Source organism: Girardinichthys multiradiatus, chromosome 6, assembly GCF_021462225.1.
Source record: "Girardinichthys multiradiatus isolate DD_20200921_A chromosome 6, DD_fGirMul_XY1, whole genome shotgun sequence".
NCBI classification, from domain to species: Eukaryota; Metazoa; Chordata; class Actinopteri; order Cyprinodontiformes; family Goodeidae; genus Girardinichthys; species Girardinichthys multiradiatus.
Genome location: NC_061799.1, coordinates 43715059 through 43736656, shown reverse-complemented (window position 1 = coordinate 43736656; position 21598 = coordinate 43715059). Strand labels below are relative to the sequence as shown.

Here is a 21598-nt window from a genome sequence, read left to right as displayed (position 1 = left end):
ATTAATATTCATATTTCTGTGGGCTTTTTAATTGGTTGTTTTTACAAACTGCTTGATGTGCAAACCTGAGTAGCAAAGGCAAGGCATAAAGGGGATTTGATTAAAGTTATAAGCCTTTATTCATTTCCTCCAGAACATCTCACAGAGAGCCAAATGCTTCTGAATATTTAACTTTTTCCAGTTGAGTCAGGTTGCTTGACTAAGCCACTTCTTTGTTTTTAGTTTTTTGTTCAGACCTCGTTGTCTCGGTCCTTCTCCAGGAAGTGCCGGGCCACGTGGCTGGGCAGGATGTTCCTCAGCATGTTCTCATTGTGTTCTCGCAGCTCCTTCATCTCGTTGATCTCCTCTTTAGCCTGGACACGCCACAGAAAGTCCAGCCGGGCCGTGTACTCTAGCTGAAGACAAAAACATAAAGGAAAGACAATATATCACACATTCTGTCTGGTCTTTCTTGCTTCGCGATCAGTTAGGTTTGAAACCATAAACACTTGAGCTGACTAAATTGAAACCCAAAATCCGTAAAGTTTGAGATAAAATATTAGGTGAAAAAGTGCTTTTAGCATCACAAGAAAAGCAAGTAATGAAAAAAATCATCTACAATAAATTTGAGAGCTTTGTTCTACAGAGAATTAACTGTCTTACATAGAAAAACTTCATAACAGAGTCCAAGCTGCACAGGCCAAACATTTGGAAAATAAATTGTGTAAAATTAAAAAGCAAAAGTAGGAGAACACTGAGTTCTCTGCAAAAAGCTGAAAAACAAAGTAATTATTGACAATCTGTTTCAAAAGCCAGAATATCAAGTTGGAAGTTCTTATCGGCACTCAGACCCCAGTCAAACCCGGCCCTAGTGTCTGTTCAGGGCAACCTGGTCACACTGTCTGAGGCTGCATTAGTTTATAACCAACACAGTGATGGACCACAGCTTGTCATCTGGTAATCCATCAGCTAAAAAGCAGCTTCTTATAAAAAAAAAATATCTGGGTAGGAATAATCTGAATGTAACCCAGAGAAAAAAAATGAATCCTAGTTTAAAAACCTTCCTAGCAGTTGGAAAAATGGTCACAGATTATTTTGTCTTGCTTTTTTGTTGCATCTTGAGATTACATAATTAAATTTATCAGTATGTTTTTAAAGTAACAACCACAGTGTACACTGGCGTGTAAAAGTATTCCCATCCCTAGAACTTTTCCACATATTGTTACATTACAACCACAAACATGAAAATATTTTATTGACATTTTATGTGATTGTGGTTGCAATTAGACAATATGTGGAAAGGTTCAAGGGGTATGAATACTTTTACAAGTCACTGTATCTATTAATTATGCAGTCAAGCAGACATTAATATAAATAGGTTATTTTGGCAAAACAAATGACATCTGGGGTAATTTTTATATGACTGAAACAATATAAATGCCTCTATGATGAGCAGAATTTCAAACACATCTACTAACTGTTTTCTGCAAATCAGTGTCAAAAACTTATAATTAATACAAAAAAATCATCATGCAAACCTAACGTCGGTATTACAATGTGCTTTCTTCTTTTCAGTCCCCAGACATTTTACATAACTCAGCCACTAGACGTTATTATTAGTCAGTCATTTTCTACTGCTTATTCCATAGTGGGTCGCGGGGGAGCTGGTGCCTATCTCCAGCAGTCTATGGGCGAGAGGCAGGGTACACCCTGGACAGATCGCCAGTCCATCGCAGGGCAACACACAAACAACCACGCACACAATCATTCACACACCTAAGGGCAATTTTAGAGTGACCGATTAATGCCTAGCAGGCATGTCTTTGGACTGTGGGAGGAAGCCAGAGTACCCGGTGAGAACCCACGCATGCACGGGGAGAACATGCAAACTCCATGCAGAAAGACCCCCGGCCAGGAATTGAACCCAGGACCTTCTTGCTGCAAGGCAACAGTGCTACCAACTGTCCTCAGAGCTTATGGATTCTACTCCTAAAGCTTCAACAGATGACTTTTAAAGAAATACCTGCTTAAATCTAACTAAAGTTCAGGGCAAACTCTTATTTAAATGAGATGGCTGAATTTACTGCAACAGTTGACCGATTTCAAACATTTAATCACCTTTGCAGTACAAGACTATTCAAACAATCTGCTGTGAAGCTAAAGTGTTTTTAAAGGGAACTCAATTAGCTTTTTTAAATAAACAATTAATACAAAATGTTATGAATAAATTAGAGCCAACCAAGTGAGCCCATGGTGAGTGGCTGCAGAAGGGAGGGATGAAAAATGTCATCAGTGAAGTTAATCAATTATTTCTAGGCCAGTACAATCAGCGTGTGGGGATTTCTACTACTCTTTGGGAGCTTTCTGATTAATCGCGGTATCAGTTAGTCACCTAATCAGAAGAGTGGGAACAGAAACTTTAGCCTAGTTTTCTGTTTCTTTCCAATTAACATTAAACCAGTTTGAAGGTGAGCAAATACATTAGTGTCAATGGAAAACAGAGCTTTACTCGATCAATAGTTAACATGAGCTTTGCAGAGAAATACTGTTTTAAACCTATTGAACAACAACATATTGTGTTCTCCACAGAGTATGCTGGTCCAGATTCCCAGTCATCCAGAACATGACATTCATAAGTTCTTACACTGAACTTGTTTCTTGAAGAGGTTTTGCCTCTCATCCAAAAGGTGTCTTCCATCCCAATCATGGTTGGAAGTACCAGGCTTATAAATTGTAGTCTGAACAATCACACTAACCTAATTGCCGCATCAAGGTCACTAATGGGGCAATTAGGAAATGTGAGTCACTGGCCGTTCCCTCTATCCAGCTCAGTGTTTGGGTTGCTGTTGCCATGTGATTTGTTGTGGCCATATGTTCCCAGGAGTGAAAAGCTGAAAAACTGCCTGGGGAGACGAGTCAGGGCTGCAGAGTAGGTGTTAGAAAGATGAAATCTGAGGCCACTTCCTCGGTTCAGTGATGGTTGTTAGCAGGGGTGGAGAATCCAGGTCCAGAAAGTAAAAAGCCTGTACAGAGATTAGTCCTAACCATTTAAATTTCTATCTCCACAACATAGACAGGGACTAATCACCTGGTTAAGTGAACAGGATGAAGGAAAACTAGGCAGGCTTTTTACTTTCTGGACCTGGATTCTCCACCCCTGGTTATTAGTGTTTAATGGCTTAGGAATCTGGAGATTAAGCAAAACTGCTTAATGCAAACATGTGAGTTATGAGATATTTAAAGATGTCTGTTTTGGTTTTAAAAGTTTTAAGTTTGTCCTCACCTTCATTAAGATACTTCCTGTTTGTTATTTTAATTATGTCGGTATTGACCTCCTGAGCCACCTCCTGTCCAACAATGATTCAGTTTCATAAATCTAAAAACATCCAAAATGTAAATCTAAATAAAGTTGTTACAAATAAAAGGAAATCTGTTGTTACCATTATATCAGAATAAATATTTTACCTTGTAAATAAATGATTTCTCTAAGGTTTTAAAAGGACATCTGAATGCAGTCTTGAGATTTTGATCAGGACCATATTGCAGACCATCTGCAACTAGATAGTGAAGCAAAGAAATGATCGGCTCAATCACCTCCATTACTCCTCTGCTTGGTTTTAGTGGAATTAGCAGCTAATGTGGCTAATAACGGAACAAATTAATGTTAATCAACAGCGGACCCAAACTTAACCTGACAATACGAGCAGAAATTACTCAGACTCCATAGCAAAGAAAATATGATGCAAAATGACTATTAAAAAACAAAGTGAATGGAGCTGCTGCTGAATATATTCACATTGACTAGTTCCTTGTTTACGCTGTTTGACATATATATTATAGAAGATAATAATCTTTTTTTTTTGTCCATCAGTGGAAAAAATTATTTTGTATTCATCAAACTGCATAACCCATAAAGGTTATGAACACTTTTTCTCAGTGTTATCTTGGCTATAGTTTTGTTATACGCTTATAAATTACATGTTTTTTTCTGAATGAGACAGTAATTTTTCCTCACCAGCATCCCTCACTTGTGGAGTACTACCAGGTTCTATACTGGGCCCTGTGCTATTCTCCATTTAAATGCTGCCATTGGGATCCCTTTTTAGGAAACATAATATTTAATTTCATTGTTTTGCTGATAAAATCCATATTTATTTTCCCATCAACAATAAAAACATTGCTGGACCGTCTAAAACATATTCAATCCTCGATGAGGTAAATGAAAGTAGAACAGAGGTAATCTGGTTTGGCACAGACCCCCTTTTAGAAAATGTACTGGTTGTTTTAAAATGTGGAAATCTTGGGTGTGTTTTTGGACAAGTCTTTTAAAACCGATAAACCAGTGCTGTTGTTAAAAACAGTGTTTAAGCTTTTTCTGTGGTAGCTCCAGTTTTATGGAATAAGTTACCTCCCCAGAGTTCAACCAGTACACACTTTTAAATCACTTTTAAGAACTCATTTATTTTCTTTGGCATTTGGTTGAAACCATTTTTAGAGGATTGCATTTTATACCATGTTGTGTTTTAGTGGTTTATGGACATCATGATATTTTATTGTTTTATGTAAAGTATTTGTTTTAGTCAATGTATGTTGTTTTAAATATGCTACATCAATACATTTGACCTTGACCGAAATGGGAGCTTAATTGGCTTCTGCTCATTGGTTTTGCTCTTAATAAGGAAATAAAATACTATAAAACTGTAGCTGATAATATTTAATGCACTTCATGAGAAGGAACCCTGTGTGTCAAAAAATATTACCGTGGTAAAGAAAACCATCAAGTCTAATTCTAAGCATTTGTGTGAAGTTTGAAATTTTAGTATCAAGACACCCATAGTTGTGGCAGAACCAAAGACAAAGCTATGAAGCACCTGGAAGAAATCCTGCTTCCATCAACTTTCCTCTGCATTCATATCTTTTTCCATGGCCATCGCATTCCCTAGGCCTAAATCTTTTGCACACGTTCACACTGGGGATGCCAGAAATTGGGAAGGGATAACCTTCTCCAGAAATGGCTTTATTCAGAGAAGACAGAATTAGGCTTTTCTGCTGTTATTTTCTGTATCAAAAATGTAGATACTGATATATTAAAGTTACAAATAAACAAGTCTAAATAAATTCCTGTCAAAGATGATGTCAGAAAAACCCATTCCCATCTGGTCACAACCATCTGCTGTGTTCCAGAAAGAAATTTCAGCTTCCCACTGATGTTCACCATTTGCCTAACTGCTTCATTACTGCATTTCTGACTTCTTAGCTCAGTTTATTTGTTGGACAAAATAAGGACACATAAATACCATTTAGCAATGGGCAGCCATGCAAAAACACTTTAGACACCACAAGATAATACATTTTATAATGAATTTATAAAAGTGCCACTTAATGGTAGCTGTCATTGAACAATTGCTTAGTCTGGAGTTAAATGGTGTCAGTCTTCAAGATGCTTGGAAATCCAAGATGCATTGCAAAATTACTTCTTAAGAATGACCTTTGCAAACCCCATTTTTACTCAACACAACCAAATCTACTATTTTCTGGGCCTTCCAGCTCAAATATGTTAGACTCAAATCCATTACTAACCCACTACATGCACTACACAGCCACCCTTACACCAGGGTTAGATGTTCTAGGGTAAAACGACATTTTTTTGCTTGTTGCAACATCTGATGCCAGACATTATCCCCATAAATAGGCAGTAAATTGTTTTATATCGGACGAAAGCTAAAAAACTGTATGCTAGAGACTGCATACAGTGCAGAAAATGCATGGTCCTCAAGTTATTAGAAGCAAGTCTCACGTTTTCCAGGGATCAGACGTGACAGGTGGTGGTGGAGGTAAAGGATTTAATTCACTCCTGTTCACCTCACAAACAAAAAGAAATCACTCAAGTGTCCATTGAAAAGGCATATTTAAAGAGGCGATAAAAAGTTTGTTTCCTTATGCATCTTTTTTAAATTCAACAACAGTACAGCAAATTTTCAGCAACAACAGATTAAAAGGCATTGCTCTAATTGCAGAGTTAGAATGATGCTTATTCTGGTAGCAGTGTTTATTTTGGCAGCATGTTTAGTATTTAGTAATTGTCTTCTTAACTAAAATATAATTGTGTTTTCAACAGTAAAACTTACTGCTGGATGATTGTCAGTAAAATGGCCCGAAAAACAGCTCTGCTAATAAAAAAAGATTCAGAAACTCCTTCAAAAAGGTTCATCTACTTAAAAAGTGGCCAAAGAAGTTTGTTAGTCCCAGTCAAAAGTAAAACTTGGAGCAAGTAGGTTCTAAGATGGAACCATCAGGGTAGAAAAAGGAAGACATCAATAAATGGAAATGAAAGATAAACCGGCAGAACAGCAGTCAGTCTGTGTGTAGCAAAGTCAAGTTACCTTAAGAAAATTGGAGTTAGGTCTAGAAAAGCCATCCTAAACACATCAATAATAAAACAGAACAAGGTTTAGGCTTAACAGAAGCAGCCATGGACTGTTGATGATTAGACAATATCAGTGATGAATCTTCATTGAACAAGGAGATGATGATGTCATGGGGAGTTGGGTACGCCTGTTTTACAGGATAATGATGCAACTTTACATCAAGCAAAGAACATTGACACCTTTGTTCAATAAATGTGGATCAACCCAATGATACGGCCATCAAACAGTCCAGATATTAATCCAAGTGGATATTGTGAACCCTGAAAAATTGGTTCTTTTCAAGGCTCCATCCTGCAGAGCTGTTCTGTAACCTGCTCTATGTGGTTCAACAATATTGTTCTTCCAAGCCTCAGATGGTTCAAGCTGTTGGAAAAGCAAGACAAGGTGCAACAAAGTTGTCACCAGAAATCTATTTGTACCGATCCTGAACATTCTACATCAATCATTAAACTATTAGAACCCAAAAGGCCGGGTCCAATTCTATGAACTGAATGTTCCTCCTAAGAGCGAACCGTCTCTTTTATATGCAGTGTAATGCTCTGCCTGATGCAACACCTTTTCAGAGCTGAGTGTCAAAGGGCTCGTGCTGTGAGCTGTCATTGTCTCTAGCTTGCCAAACAAGTGATTGAATTGACCCAGAAAAAATCGATATTGTATGCCACTGGATGACTTCAAAAACGCCTGCTCTCTACCTTCATGAGGCTACAAAAGACCTTGAACTCCGTCGCCACCATGTCAAACTGACGCTGAGCTGCTGAACTACATGATCAAAGGTTGCCATAGAGAGAGCATGAAAGCAGCAGGGTGACAACAGTTTCCTTCAGGCTGCGGACCCTGACTCCATCTGAAAGAAAATGGCTCGTAGTGCGTCCGATCTATAAAAAAAACAGGGTTGTTTGTGATCTATGTAATGTGAAAATAAATCATCTTCATTCTGTCCCATTTAAGCAAAAACACCCTGAAATAACAAATGAAGTGGTAAATCCGTGTCATTTTTCTGTTAGCTCAGAAATATATTTTATTTATTTATAAACAGCAAAAAAAACATGCTTTATAAATTGTGTTGAACACAGGTGTACATCCAACTGATCCAACACATCTGCTTTGTGGCACTGAACCACTGAAAGTCAGGCGTGCCAATCGATATCCAAACCCTTCCCTCTGAAATTAATCAATGTGTGATCATTTTCAAAGATTAATAAATTACCTTCACATAAAGAAACACTGTGCTCTGCTATCGCAAGATCAGGGTTTTCTCCAAATCTGATTTCAGGATAGGGTTGAAGGTCTGAAACAGTGAATATTGTTATGCTTTAGTCAGGCCTTTAACAAACAGCAGTCGGTCTGAGGGAGAACTGAGCTTCGGCTGAGAGGCTCACTAACCAGACAGGCTGAGAGATAGCTGAGGAATAACAGTTGCTCTGCTCTGCTGCTCATTCACTGTGAATGTTGGTGTCAGGATAAACTCATAGGACACTTGAGATGTGATAAATCAAACACAAATGAACAAATCCTATGATTAGTTCATTTGTCAAATTAAGCCCTCAATTTATGGATTTTGGCCAGGGTCCAGATTTTCTTGCAGTTTGGTCCAGATCCAGACTGGAGTCCAGACTTTGAGAGAGGCTGCTCATGATACAGGAGTCAGGAACTTCAGGACTCTTCACTGGATAGTGAAGTTTATCAATCATGTCACAGTAATATTGACCTCTAATGTTTAGATTGAATGTTTCTCTTTTGGGGGCGACATGAGTACAGAACAAACAACAGCCATAAAAAACAAAATAAGAGTTTAGTGCACATGTTTGAATAGATAAAAGGAAGGTTGCTCTAGAAGCTGACATGAGTTTGGGATCATGGTCCTGTCGGAACAACCAACTGTGTCCAAGTTTTTGTCATTTTATTGGTTAGGAAGTTCAGCAACAATCCAGGAACTAGTAAGGCCTAAACCTGTCATGGGAACTGATGGACCGAGAAGTTGCCGATCAAGAAAGCAGACCCTGTTCTGACTGGTACCTTTAAGCTTGACTGAAAAGCTGCCAACACGAACAAGCCAAATAACTCCTGGAAAAACTGTTTCATGAAAGATGGCCACCAAGATGGCAAGAAATGGTTTTTGGAAGGGTAACAAACCTAACATGATTTTACCGACTGTCAAGCATGGTTGTGGTAGCATCATGCTATGGGGCTGTTTGCATTATGTGTAAACTTCTCGTCGGATTAACCTACACAGGCAATCCCCATAACCGAGGACAACGAGGCATGAGGAAATGAAATCTAAACATAGTGAGGTCCGATGGCTTTAACTGTCTCTGAGATGCAGAGACACGAATGTCAATAAAAGCTCCACCGTCTCCAGCGTTCTCCATTAGGAACACGTTCCTGTGTGAAGTGTAAGCATTCCTGGGAAATGAGGGCTGCATTTAGAAGGTAGCTCTGGCTACATGGAAGAGTTGGAAATCTTAGGACGTTTTGTAATTGAAGCTATGATTTTGGAAAAGATGAGAGCCTTAAAACCCCTTTCTGCTGCTTTTGGTAAATGAATGTATTGGTTTCATGTGCTTGACAGGCCTGCAAAGTGGCCTGACCTAAACCCTGCAGACTGAGAATCTATGGGGTACTGTCAAGAGGAAGATGAGAGACACCAGACGAGCTGAAAGCAGCTATTGATTGTCTTTATGCCACGCCACATTCATACAGTAAATCAAACAAAACAAGCCCCCAACACGTATTGAGCGTAAAACCGGCGGGGAACATGGGAATACATTTCTACAAGGCCGACATTTGTGTTTCAGAAATCCTTTTTTACTGATCTTATGTGATATTATAATTAGAATATTATATTTTCTAAAAACTAAAGTTAGTTTTTTTTAGCCGTAAGCCATAATCATCAAAATGAACATGTAATGGATTTTTCAATATATGAGTTTCACTTTCTGAACTGAATTACTACAAAAATGTAATGTGCAATTACTTTCTTATTAAATAAAATACACCTGTAACAGCGTAGAGCGCACTTCAAATTTGACATTTGTGCTGATTGAGGCATAAATTTGAACTTCTTTCTGTTATGACTCATCCATCTCCTCCAGGGAACACAAAGAGGACTGAGGAACAAATCATTACTGATATAATGTTAAAACTTTTAATTGTTAAAAAAGTATGTTAGATTACTTTATGCTTTTTAATTTAATGGTCTAGTAAATCTACTAATTGTGCCATGATTAAGCTTTTTTCTTTCCAATTACGTGCAGCACAGCAGGAGATGTTTGCAAGGAAAATAAATTGACTGACTTTAATTTCGTCAAGAAACAGGGAGTTGAATTTCAAAATGAAATTGTTGTGTAGGGTAGCAAATTTAATGCTGTTTATGGTCAGCGCTACAAAAAAAGAAAAACACGTCAGTCATTAAGCAGCAGATTGCAGAGAACCATGTGAAACGGATGAAACCGGATCGATTCATGAGTCAAGTTCACAAAGACATATGAATTCATTTACCATCCACAGCTTAATTAAACCATTACTTACTATGTGTAATCACTTCTTTAGGCATCATGCTGAGGGAATTAAGCTTCCCACTTTAACTGCTTTAAAGTTTACTCACAGTAAGATTTTTATTTTACTTTGCTCCACACTTAAAAACTGGCATTGGATGATACAATGTGACCATTTAACCAAAGCTACAACAAACCTTTATTCTACAGAACTTGTTTTCAGAACCATAAACATATTCCCCCTCTTAGTGTGTTGCACTTCCATCAAGGTCAGGGCAGATGGTGAAACTTAAAAGCAATAAAAGTGCTCCAGTGTCGGATGCATTTGTCTGTTCAAATATGATTGCTTATTTTATTTTAGTGTCACAGTAAACATTTTCATATTAGTTTCTATAAACCTTGCAATAAAATAACCCACTGATTAACTGTACATAGAGACTGAGAGGAACAGTTAGACATTTTATTATTGAGACTGTTAGGTTTCCGATATAAAAACACAATTAGGCAGCCTTAATCAACTGCTGAATTTAATCATCTCCTCAGGAGTCGTCATCATTTTTTTACACAGGAATGTTTTTATTCATAGCTAAGAGTAATTTAGAGAGACCAATATGCCTGCCTAACATGCATGTCTTTGGCTTTCTGTGACAAAAACCACCAGCACAGGGTTGCAATCTGTTTCGCTTTTTCCTCTTTCTGTTTCTAAACAAACTTCAAATGAGAGCAGCAGAAATTAATGGCTGGGCAGAGAAAAGACAATGTGCCAAAGAAATCAGGATTTAAAATAGTTTTAAGAGAATTTTTAGCCCAGCAAGACTTTAGCCATATTAATACTGACGTTATCGCTACTTTCTGGGACAGCACAGATATTACAGCATTTTTGAGTGGAATCCCTCAGACAGAAAAAACATCTGGAGAAATGTCCCTGGGGCCTAAATGTAAAGGCAGTCATGTTGCTGCGCTGTCAGTATTCACCCAACAGATGTTTCTCTGTCCACCCTTTCTCTGTCTAGCCGTGCACTTGGTACCATGGGTATCATGTAGCTGAGACATGAGGCTACAGTGGATTGTGCATGCAAGCCCTGCATCATTGATATGCAGCTATAATGATAATACGTTTTGTGCATGTTCAAAAAGCCCCTATTCATTATATCATGTGTAATGAAGAGCCTGCTATGCTCCCCTAATATGCCCCAGAAGACATCACCCAGACCCTGCAAGGACCATTGAGTTGTGGCTCATTTATTTCGCTGTAGCAGAGTGTTCATCTAGTGTGAAGGTGGTATAATAACGACCTTCTATAAAACAAAAGATCTTTAACTAAAGCAAAACAGTGCTGAAAGAGTCATACAAGCATATGCATCTATGTAAACAATCTCTATCGCAATCAATGCTTATATTTAACCAACTTCATGAAGCATGCTTGGTCTTACCTGTTGACCATGGTAAAACACGGCGAGGAGAAACATGGCCATCAGGAGCAGAGATGTCTCTTTGGTTCCCAAGAAGTTTCTGTTGGAATGAGAAGAGAAAGGAAGCCGCTTAAAGGTTTTCTTTTCTTATTTTGTCTTCTATTACACTGATGCAGAAAAGATTAGATGGAAATAAAAGACAAACAGGGATGTTTCCTTCATATATCACGTTTTGTTTCTATGTCCCTGTTTTTTGACAGGGAAATAAAAATGTAAATTGTTAAATCACTTAATCTATAAGATTACAAAGTTTAAAGTCTTCCAGATAAAAACTTTGGTAAAGAACCTACTTACTTAAATGACGTTAAAATAATACTCATAAGAGAGGACTTGTAATCTTCTGAAAAAACTTCATGCTACCATGTTTTTTTTTTTCATCACAGACACTGAGATGCTGTTCAAGGGCTCACTGAGGATTATCAGCTCAGAGAGATGTAGAGATGCTGCTCCAGGCATTTTCCAGACTTAAGACCCAAACCCGCATAACACAACTGCACATGATTTGTTTTCAGTGCAGAGGATGATTTTTGTGACAGTAATAAATCGTTTGAAGTACTTTTTATACCGATTGAGAGGCTAAAAACAGAACTAAGATTTTGCTGCTACAGAACCTTTGGAGTTTTTCTGCATCATTGAGTCAATCAAGGTAACCGTGAAGGTTTAATGCTGTACTTAATGTCACGCTTGAACTGCAACACAAATTGGCAGACCACCAAATGGCCTGCGATTTGAATCACATTGGTCGATAACGACAAAATACAACCATTATTAATGGAGAGCAGGAGTGTTTCTCTGGTCCTGGGAGTAAACGAGATAAAAAGAAAAGGAATCATTTCAATGAATTAATAACTAATGAGTAGCCGTGAGTCATCCTGTTTTCTTTCTGCTTTTTGTTTCACACATGAAAACAGTGCTGGCAGAACCCATCTCCAGGCTTCCATTGGTGCTGCCTGGAGAGGTTTTCCTCCTTTATAGTGGATATATAGTGGGAATAATCTTATTCCAGAAACTGAAAGTTTGAGATGTTGTGCTTTTCTAAATCTCTTGGCTGTCTATGTGCAGATTTACAAGTACCGTTATGGTTTTAAACACTGTTGTAATGCTTAGGATTGCTACTTGACACTATGAAGATCCTGGTCAAATCCCAGACATCTCTGTGCCTGTGGGTGCATTATTATTGAAATATTATTGAAAAAAATATTTATTACAGTAATTGAATTCACTAAGTGAAACACATTATATAGATTAATTCCACATAGACTGATTTCATTTGAATCATGATGAGTTTTCTGCTTGTGGGCTTGATGAGAAGTATGTTTGATATCTGCTTAAAGGATCTTATTTTTAAAAGGTGCGTTTAATCTGAGAAACGAGCATCATCAGAACATATTCAAGTTTATTGAAAATGAATGCATGTAAGACTAGAATCATTCATTACTTCTGCTGTAAACAACAACTATTTGATGGCTTATAATCGTCTTTTAAAAGTAACATAAGTTAGTAATAAATAAATGTGTTGTTTTGTTTTTTTAATAAACAATAACTCGTGTCAACACCCTAATAGTAAGCATCAGCTTGGAAATCCTTTTATATATATATATATTTTGAACTGGTAGATGTGTGACTGTGGATCTTTTAGATGGTTGTAAAGTTCATGGAAACAAACTCAAGTGAGATGTCCTGTTTTGCTGCACTGACATAAAAAGCAGCGAATCTTATGGAATAAAATCCAGTAAAATTCGGCTCAAGTTGGAATGGATCTCGGAACATCGTTCCATGTGGGACCCGACTCTGGAGAGCACTCACTCCGTGTTGTGGTGCACGGTGTCGTAACGAACAAACAGCGAGGTGTAGAAAGCTTCAGTCAGCAGGGAGTAGATGGCGATCATCACCAACAGCACAGCTAGTTTCAGCACAGAGTTCAGCCGCAGGAACACCGCGCAAGTGACCATCGCCAGCACCCCTGTGAATACAAAATACTGAGAAAGACAGAAACATAAGGTCAGATTTTCACAGTAAATATCTCACAGTGTGCAGAAGATATTGTCACATTTTAGGTAAAACCTTTAACTAAAGGTGAAATAACCTGCTCTGTCACTTAAAAAATGTATAAAAAAAATTGTTGATTCATGATTAGTCACTGATTAAGTTAAATCAATTGCTGATTATCATTTAATGGTTACCTCATAGTTAATTAAATATGAAACACAGCATTAAATGCTAACTGACATTAACTAATGATTGATTAACATTTAGTTACATATCAAATAGAGCCTGAGCCTTACTAGCCAGTAACTGAATTCTCCAAATTAACTAAACAGTTAATACCCTATTTTTAATTACTGATTAACTACTAGTTAATAATAGTGTGACAACAAAACAAATATGGGCCCGATTATTACCTGTGATAATTAAAATGTTTTTGTTTCTGTTATTAAGATACGATACAGAGTAGAATACTGTATGACAAGAAATATTAATTATTAGTTGATAAATTAGGTAAATAACACTTTAGTGATGGACGTTGATAAAGTTCTGGTGATCGTAGAATCGCAAACTAAACAGGAATTGGTCAAAAACTTTTAAACTTGAGAAAATTAGTGACACCTCGCGATTTGCTGCAATTCTCTGGATAAAAAACATTAAAAAAGGCAGAATATTTGAATTTTATTTAAATGTATTCATTTTGTAGTTTAAATCATAGCTAAACACACATCAAACATATACTGTGTATAGTAGATGGACCAAGTCTCACAATACCTTTAAAACTTTAAACATTAGGCAATCAGAAATGTTTAGTAAAAACTGAAGATTAATTATTGGTTAGTTATTTTTGAAATGAAGAAATATTATTCGTTACCCAATTATTAACTATTTACCCTGATAATTAACAGCTTAATCAGTTGTTAATGGTAAAGATTGACTTGTTAAATATCTCTAGAACAAATAATGAGGAACTGATTTCGGTCTAACATTACCTCATCCTTAACCTCTTATCCAAACTCTTAAACAACTAGTTATTATTTTCTGTGTAGTTATCGGTTAGTTAATAGATAGTTAAGTTATTACCAACTGATTCTTAAGAGACTCTTACCTAACACTCATTGGTAATAATCCCTGTGTAAACGTTTTCACAGCTAATGATAAATTAATCAGAAGGTAATAGATAATCATGAATTCAGGAATTAATAAAGAATAAATTGCAAACTTATTATTTCCCAACAACAAACAGCTTATCTCATATCCTTCTTGAGGACCTAATGAGGACTTAATGGGTCATTATTTAGGAATGGGCCATCATGTTTCAAAAATCTAAAAGTTAGGTTCCCTGTAAAAAATTAATGTTTGATTTACAAGCACTTTCAAAAACCCTCTTAATGACCTTCCATGATGATGACCTGGAGACCAGATCAGAATATTTACAGTAATAATTTATCAGAATATGGTTGATGAATGACTTATTCATGTCCTCATTTCCTCACCATTAACTGGCCAGTAACTGTTTAATAAGAATGTAATCATTAGGTAATGGTTAACTGGGTTTTAGGTTCTCATGCAACGAACAAGTCCTTAAAAGTCCTTAAAAAGGGAAGCCGAAAACTGTGAGCCAGTGACTGCCATACCATGAACAGCCACAAGGAGTCAAAACATCCCAGGCTACAAAATAAAAGAAAAAAGCGTTAGCTGCTCTTGTATTACTAAATCTTGAATTTTAAACTGGGATATAACTGTTCAAGTTTTAGTTATTACTAACTAAACATTTACTATTTCATAGTTATGCAGATACAAACCTTTGCAGATTTTTAAATCTCAAGTATGTTCCTTTAGATTCACACACCTAAAATGCAACTCAGGAAAGTCTTAATCGTTGCACATATAAACTAAGTTTCCCAGTTTGGATCATAAGCCTTCTGTTATTATATGAACTCTGGGCACAAACTAAAATAACTTTATGAGCTCCTGATCAAATCTCCAGCTCCCCCGGACACAAAAGACACCACCATATTCTGAGCAGTAATAAGCCAAAAGTACTAGACTGGCCTTTATTTGGGAAGTTTCTGCTATACCTCCTTATAAAAAATATTGAATCCTATTTCAAATATTTTCTTATTCTGGTGCAGCTAAAAATAACCTCCTGTGTATATCTAAAAAAACAGGTCTTATTTGCAGACCCTCAGGAGGAAATGCGGTTATGATGTATATATACAACAAAGCATGACTCAGCCTAAGCTTGGAGCTATAAAAATGCAACTCGCTTATTGGCTCCATCAATCAATTTCATGTTGTGAGCAAAATAACATAATGGATATTTTCCACGTGATGTTCTGACGGCTCCATCAGTCGCTGGTGTCCGAGGCGAGACCTCCCTTTGGGATGCAAGCAGCTGTCACTGATGTTTAATTCATCATATTTCCACTGTCGTCGAAGTGAAAAAGCACAACAGATGGACCTGACTGCAGAATTTTGACACCTCGTTTAGTTGGTACCTCTGGGTAGAAGCAGATGTCTGGGATGGAGGCCGACTCGTTGTACGTCTGGTTCCTGAAGGTGCTGGGCTTATCGAAGTCACACCATAGCTGCGAGAAACCAACAGAGTGGATTATTTGAATGTATAATATTAGATTGATTCAAGTTCAATGTAAAATATGCAAAATCCTTTTTATTCAAAAATGTTCATCAAAACTCTTAGTCAATAAAAATAGATTTTGTAAATTGTAAAGTAAATATGTACTTGCATGAATTATATTTTTGGACCAGCTGCACCAAGGAGTTTCACACTGCGGTCCATAAGGTAGAGATAGATTGATGGTTTTGACATTTTCTAATAAAACTAAAGCTGTTTGGATTTCTGGCCAGAAATTTAAGGAAGTTATACAGTATGTCTTTATAGACCCTTATAATAAAGCGCATAAATGTGCATAGCTGAGATTTCTGGATCTGCTTAAATCCGGTGTCTATTTATCTTTTCTCACAATGATTAACTGAAGTGAGTCATGCTGTTGTTATTGATTCCCAGTGTGAGTCATGCTTATATAAATGTATATGTGAATGGGGGGATATGCAGACTGCTGCTAGAAGTCTTGCAGCTTAAAGAGACCTTCCAGATTATTAGGGTATGCTAAGAAACATCAAAAGCAGCACCACTGCCAGAGTTGACTGTCTGAACTGGCTTGAATGGGTTGTCTAATTTGTTGTTTGCACGATGTGCAAAAATTATTTATTTATTTAACGTCTTTTTTGTGACTGCTGTGAGCATCATTTATAAACAGTTTCTGTCCTAAACTATTTCTTAGTTAAGTTTACATGCACAAAACTTCACAATTGGATTAAATTTATTTTTATCCAAAAACAAAAAATAATAGGATTGTACCGTTTATATGGACATAAGTAATCAGAATAAAATGGCCGATCGGACTAAAAATGTGTCATCTAAACTTGCCGATTGGCATATTCTGTTAATGCATGCACCTTACTTAACTTAATGCTCACCTTCTACCAATGATCCACATGGCCCTGTCTTTTAGTGTTTAACCCTTTCTCTCTCCTAGACATAGCTACTGACTGAGCTTCTACTGTAACAAACTCTATGTGCTCTCTTTCAGACTCTAACCTTGAAAACTGGCTCAGAGTTTATCTGTTCTTTCTTTCTAGATGAAACGACTAAAGGATCTACATCCATTAACATTTACTTTTCCTTCCCATAGAAAGTACTCCTGGATCAGTGCTTCTTTGTTCTCTTTGTGTCTCTGCTCTGTTCTCTCAAACCTCCAGTGGGTCGTGGCAGATGGCCGCTCACACTGAGCCTGGTTCTGGTTCTGCTGGAGGTTTCTTCCTGTTAAAAGGGAGTTTTTCCTCTCCACTGTCGCTACATGCATGCTCAGTATGAGGGATTGCTGCAAAGTCAACACCAGTGACTGTCCACTGTCTCTACATGCTCATCCAGGAGGAGTGAATGCTGCAAGTCACTGACTGGATGCAATCTGCTGGGTTTCCTTAGATAGAAAAACTTTTTATCCAATTTGAATAAATAACTGAATCTGACTGAACTGTTCAATGGTTACAATTAATTGGAATGTATGAACCTGACTTTTGTGAAGTGTCTTAAGACAACATGTTGTGAATTGGCGCTATATAAATAAAACTGAATTGAATTGAATTAACATCTAGCCAGAGCGACTAACAACTCAAAGCGGAAATACGTCATGTCGATGCGGGGCGCACATGCGCACTCAGGTCAGTTTGCCTCATTCAGAATAACTTGATCCTGTCAAGCATTTACTTGCTTGCTGATTGTCAATCGGCATAAACCACCCCTCTCAGTCGGATTACAACTTCATTTGAATCCTGCCGAATCGGATCAGAATACTGACATGTTTACATGACACATTTTTAGTCCGATCGGCCGTTTATTCCGATTACTTATGTCCATGTAAACGTAGCTACTGTTTGAAAATGTAATTCGTAAAATGCCAATTAACCCCAACCAGTTTTGGCTTAATGTGTATGGGTTTATAATAAATATTTTTTTTAATTAAAACACCAAAACAAAGCTTAAAATCATTTAAAAAAAATAATAGTTTTGTTTCAATATAGGAAGAGGATCAAAGACCACCGGGACAGCAACGACAGCAGGCAGGAGTGGCAGGGGATCCAGCAGCTTACCAACTGGAAAATCAACTTCACTGCTGCTGAAGGTGACACTTCTCCGGCAGAGGAGCTGAACCTCTTTTTCACCTGCTTTGAGGTGGTGCCTCAACACGTAGCTGCACTACATCCTACAGTAGCTTCACCCTCTCTGTCGAGCAGCATGAGGTGAGGCGCTCGCTGCTGGCTGTCAAGCTGAGGAAAGCAGCTGGACCCAACGGTATGCCAGGACAGGTGCTTTGCACTGACACCAGTGGTCATGAAATGCTTTGAACATCTGATCAGGGCCCATATCACATCACACCTCTCTCCACCTGCATGCGGATGCACAGCTTCCTGTCAAGTCTCAGCCAGAGGGTCAAACTGGGTCAACATACATCTTCAGCCCTCAGCACTGGCACTCCACAGGGTTGTATATATCCAACACCCTCTGCACCTATAACTGCACCCTGCTCACCACAACTACACCATCTGTCAAGTATGCATATCTAGGATTGATATTTCTATTAAGAATAGGGGTTAAAACGGTATAAACCATCTTTTAAATGAGAGCTTTATCATAAGCTGTACCTTAATATAGTAGTCTATGAATCAAAATGTTGCAAACTGCATGCACCTTACTGCAGAAGACCCCAGAGACCCTTAGTGACGAAATCTATGCCTTATAGAGCAGTGGTGTCCAAAGTCAGGGGCCGGTGTCCTACATGTATTAGATTTCACCCTGGGTCAACACATCTGAATCAAATAATTGGTTCATTATGTGTCCTCTGGAGAACTTGAAGACATGTTGAGGAGGTAATTTAGTTGTTGAAATCAGTGTTGGAACAAGGACACATCTAAAACCTGCAGGACACTGGCGCTTAGAGACTGGAGTTGGACATCCCTGTTATAGACGAACATTTCATGACGGCAGTGAAATCATGAGTTACTAGTAAAAACCAACAGAACATATTTCCATCATTAGAATTGTGTCTATATGCATTCTATTTGGATTCAAAGTACACCGCCATGACCAAAGACCCTGGGAACGTTTGGCTGAGACAGTTCTTCATACAACTTCTAATATTAGATGGAATTGGTTCAACTACCTTCCTTCTGGATTAAGTGGTGGAAAATCTCAAAGCTAGACTCTGCCAGAACAAATAAACATTCCCCTTTTTCTTCAACAATTTGTCTCCCTTGAATTGTACTTACAATATTGATCATTGCTGCGAGGAAGTTAATAAGGATTGAGATGAATATGATGACGTTTCGCGCTGCATATGTCTCATTAATCCAGCAGCAAGCTTTTCTCAGGACCAGAGGCAGACACTTGTAGTCCTCCGCCGTCGTAACTAGAACCAGGCAGGAGTGGAGGACGATGAGGATCGAAAACTGGATCACCATTGTCACCATTCTGCGTGAACAAAATAACAGACGCAGTTAAAACAGGCCTCCAGATTCTCTTAAACAGGTTATGACACTTTAACCTCTTGGATGAAACCATGAATACTTTTTACCTTTTTTAATAAGAATTGAGGTAGAAAATGATTTGGTTTTACCTTCTTCACAATCATGAAAACATGAAAATCCCTCTGAGGATGAGTTAAAACTGGGGAAATACTTTCCAACATCTTAGAAAAACAGCAACAATCATTGTCAAATAATTTCCTGCGTGATCAGAGCTGATGTCTCTAGAGCTGTTAAATGAGCCGCGGCATCATTCACAGTTACCTGCTCCCCCTGGTAATGGTGTGTAAAAAGCCTCAAACCGAATTCAGCTTTATTGCACCTGCAAAATCGCAGCCTGAAAACCTATTTGAAGAAACCTACTGTTAATTTAAGAACATTTACCCAGAATAGGAAAAAACATTATCTGTCGTCACGTTAATTTAAAGATACAACAGTACGTGTAAAATAAATGTAGCAGAAATGTTTGGAGATTTATATTTTATTTTTTAAGTTGATTAGATCGCCTAACATCTTTTAATTGACAGTTCATGGAATCCTGTTATCCCAGGGAACACAGATGACATGACCAAATCTTGTTCAACTAAGGCAGATGTGTAAAGATCTTCATGAGTCATAAAATGGACACAGGACACAAGCTGCTCAATCATTTAAAATACCTGGAACTGTGACAATCTAGACCCAAAATAATCACATACAATAAAGAAGATGGTAAGAGGAGGTAAAGCCACCAGAAGTGGCAGGCATGCCCTACCATCACAAACATAAACATGTGGAGTTTAATAAACTCTACTAAGTCACATTGTGAGCCTTGGTCAGATGGCACTAAGATTGAGCCTTTCTGCAGCAAACACTCCAGATGAGTTGGTTGTAAAACATACAGGGAATATGGCAGCATAAACTCTTTGAAATATCAGGACGTTTAACAAATCTGATGGAAATAAAAATGGGTCATCACTGGGTCTTGAAGCAGGATTTTGACTCAAAGGCTTGAAAACATCAGTCTATGTGTAATTACTGGATATAATGTGTTTCATTTAGTGAACTTAGTTACTGTAACATGAACATGTTCTAATTTATTGAATGGGTCTGTATATGACAGTATTCAACCACTATAATAGGTTCATAGCTTCATAACAACAACTGACTTCAGGAGAGATGTTCAAAAAATGGTCTGTGCACTGATTTTTCAGTTCTTCTGTTTTCGTTATTCACCATAAATCATGAAACACGCTTTCAAAGCAAATATATTGTCTTGTTCAGATAACAGTCACTCTTACTCATCCTCAAACCTTTCAGGGACTTCTCAGGCAATGATGAAATTATCTCATTAAGGAGGAAAGGTTCTATTGCACGATCTGAGTGATTACTTTTCTCTGGATTTGGAGATAAAATTTCATCTCAGGGGACAAAAGACTCCAATCATGACTAAAAGTGCTTTGAACAGCATAACAGAAGCACTCATGCCTTGTGATTTGTCACACATGTACTCCAGGAGCTGACAGTGACTCATCTGTGATATCCCACTTTACATGCATAATTGTTGTTCCTCTCTGCTTACCACAGTTTGGAAACCTGATCATTGATGCCTTTCTAACGGCTCTGCATCCAGATCACTGTTTGACTGAAACAGTAGCAGGCTTAGCAGTCCAACTGGAGTTTTTAACCAGAAGTTACTGAGAATGGTCAATATGGACCAAAAATCTTGTCACGATATTTCTCCGTCTTGGTGATAGATCTTATTGCTGTAATTGCATTCAACAGCAGTTTTTGGGGTATGCAGACATCATCTGTTTGAATTACCATTTTTTAACCTAATAAAAATGATTTAAAACAACTGCAAACAATGCAAATTTTCCCACCCCTACTCTTGGGCCAAAATAAACCCTTTTATGTACTAGTTATTTAAATCAAACATGCAAATCAAGTCAAACAGTGCCTCTTTAACATCTTCTTATACAAAGGCTGCAGTCTGCTTGTTAAAATGTGTCCATTAACAGCCAAAGCCTTTTATCTGAATTTCAGCCCTTTAACAACTGCTTATTGTGCCTCATTACAGATTTAAAACAAGATTGTATAAGAAACTAAGAACTAGGAGGTCATGCCTGAAGACACTTACTTAAGCTTGGTA

General features: G+C 37.6%; 1 protein-coding gene across 2 annotated transcripts in view; it reads right to left on the bottom strand.

Annotated features, from left to right (window-relative positions):
- The window catches only part of adcy8 (adenylate cyclase 8 (brain)), a 138700-nt gene that overhangs the window by 14469 nt on the left and 102633 nt on the right, over window positions 1-21598 (bottom strand). For both annotated transcript variants that reach the window (XM_047369014.1, XM_047369015.1), the window contains 5 exons: window positions 19213-19414; window positions 15861-15950; window positions 13180-13352; window positions 11335-11413; window positions 237-395 (listed from right to left, as the gene is read on the bottom strand). In XM_047369014.1, coding sequence (XP_047224970.1) covers window positions 237-395; window positions 11335-11413; window positions 13180-13352; window positions 15861-15950; window positions 19213-19414 — 703 coding nt within the window. The remainder of the gene's footprint in view (window positions 1-236; window positions 396-11334; window positions 11414-13179; window positions 13353-15860; window positions 15951-19212; window positions 19415-21598) is intronic.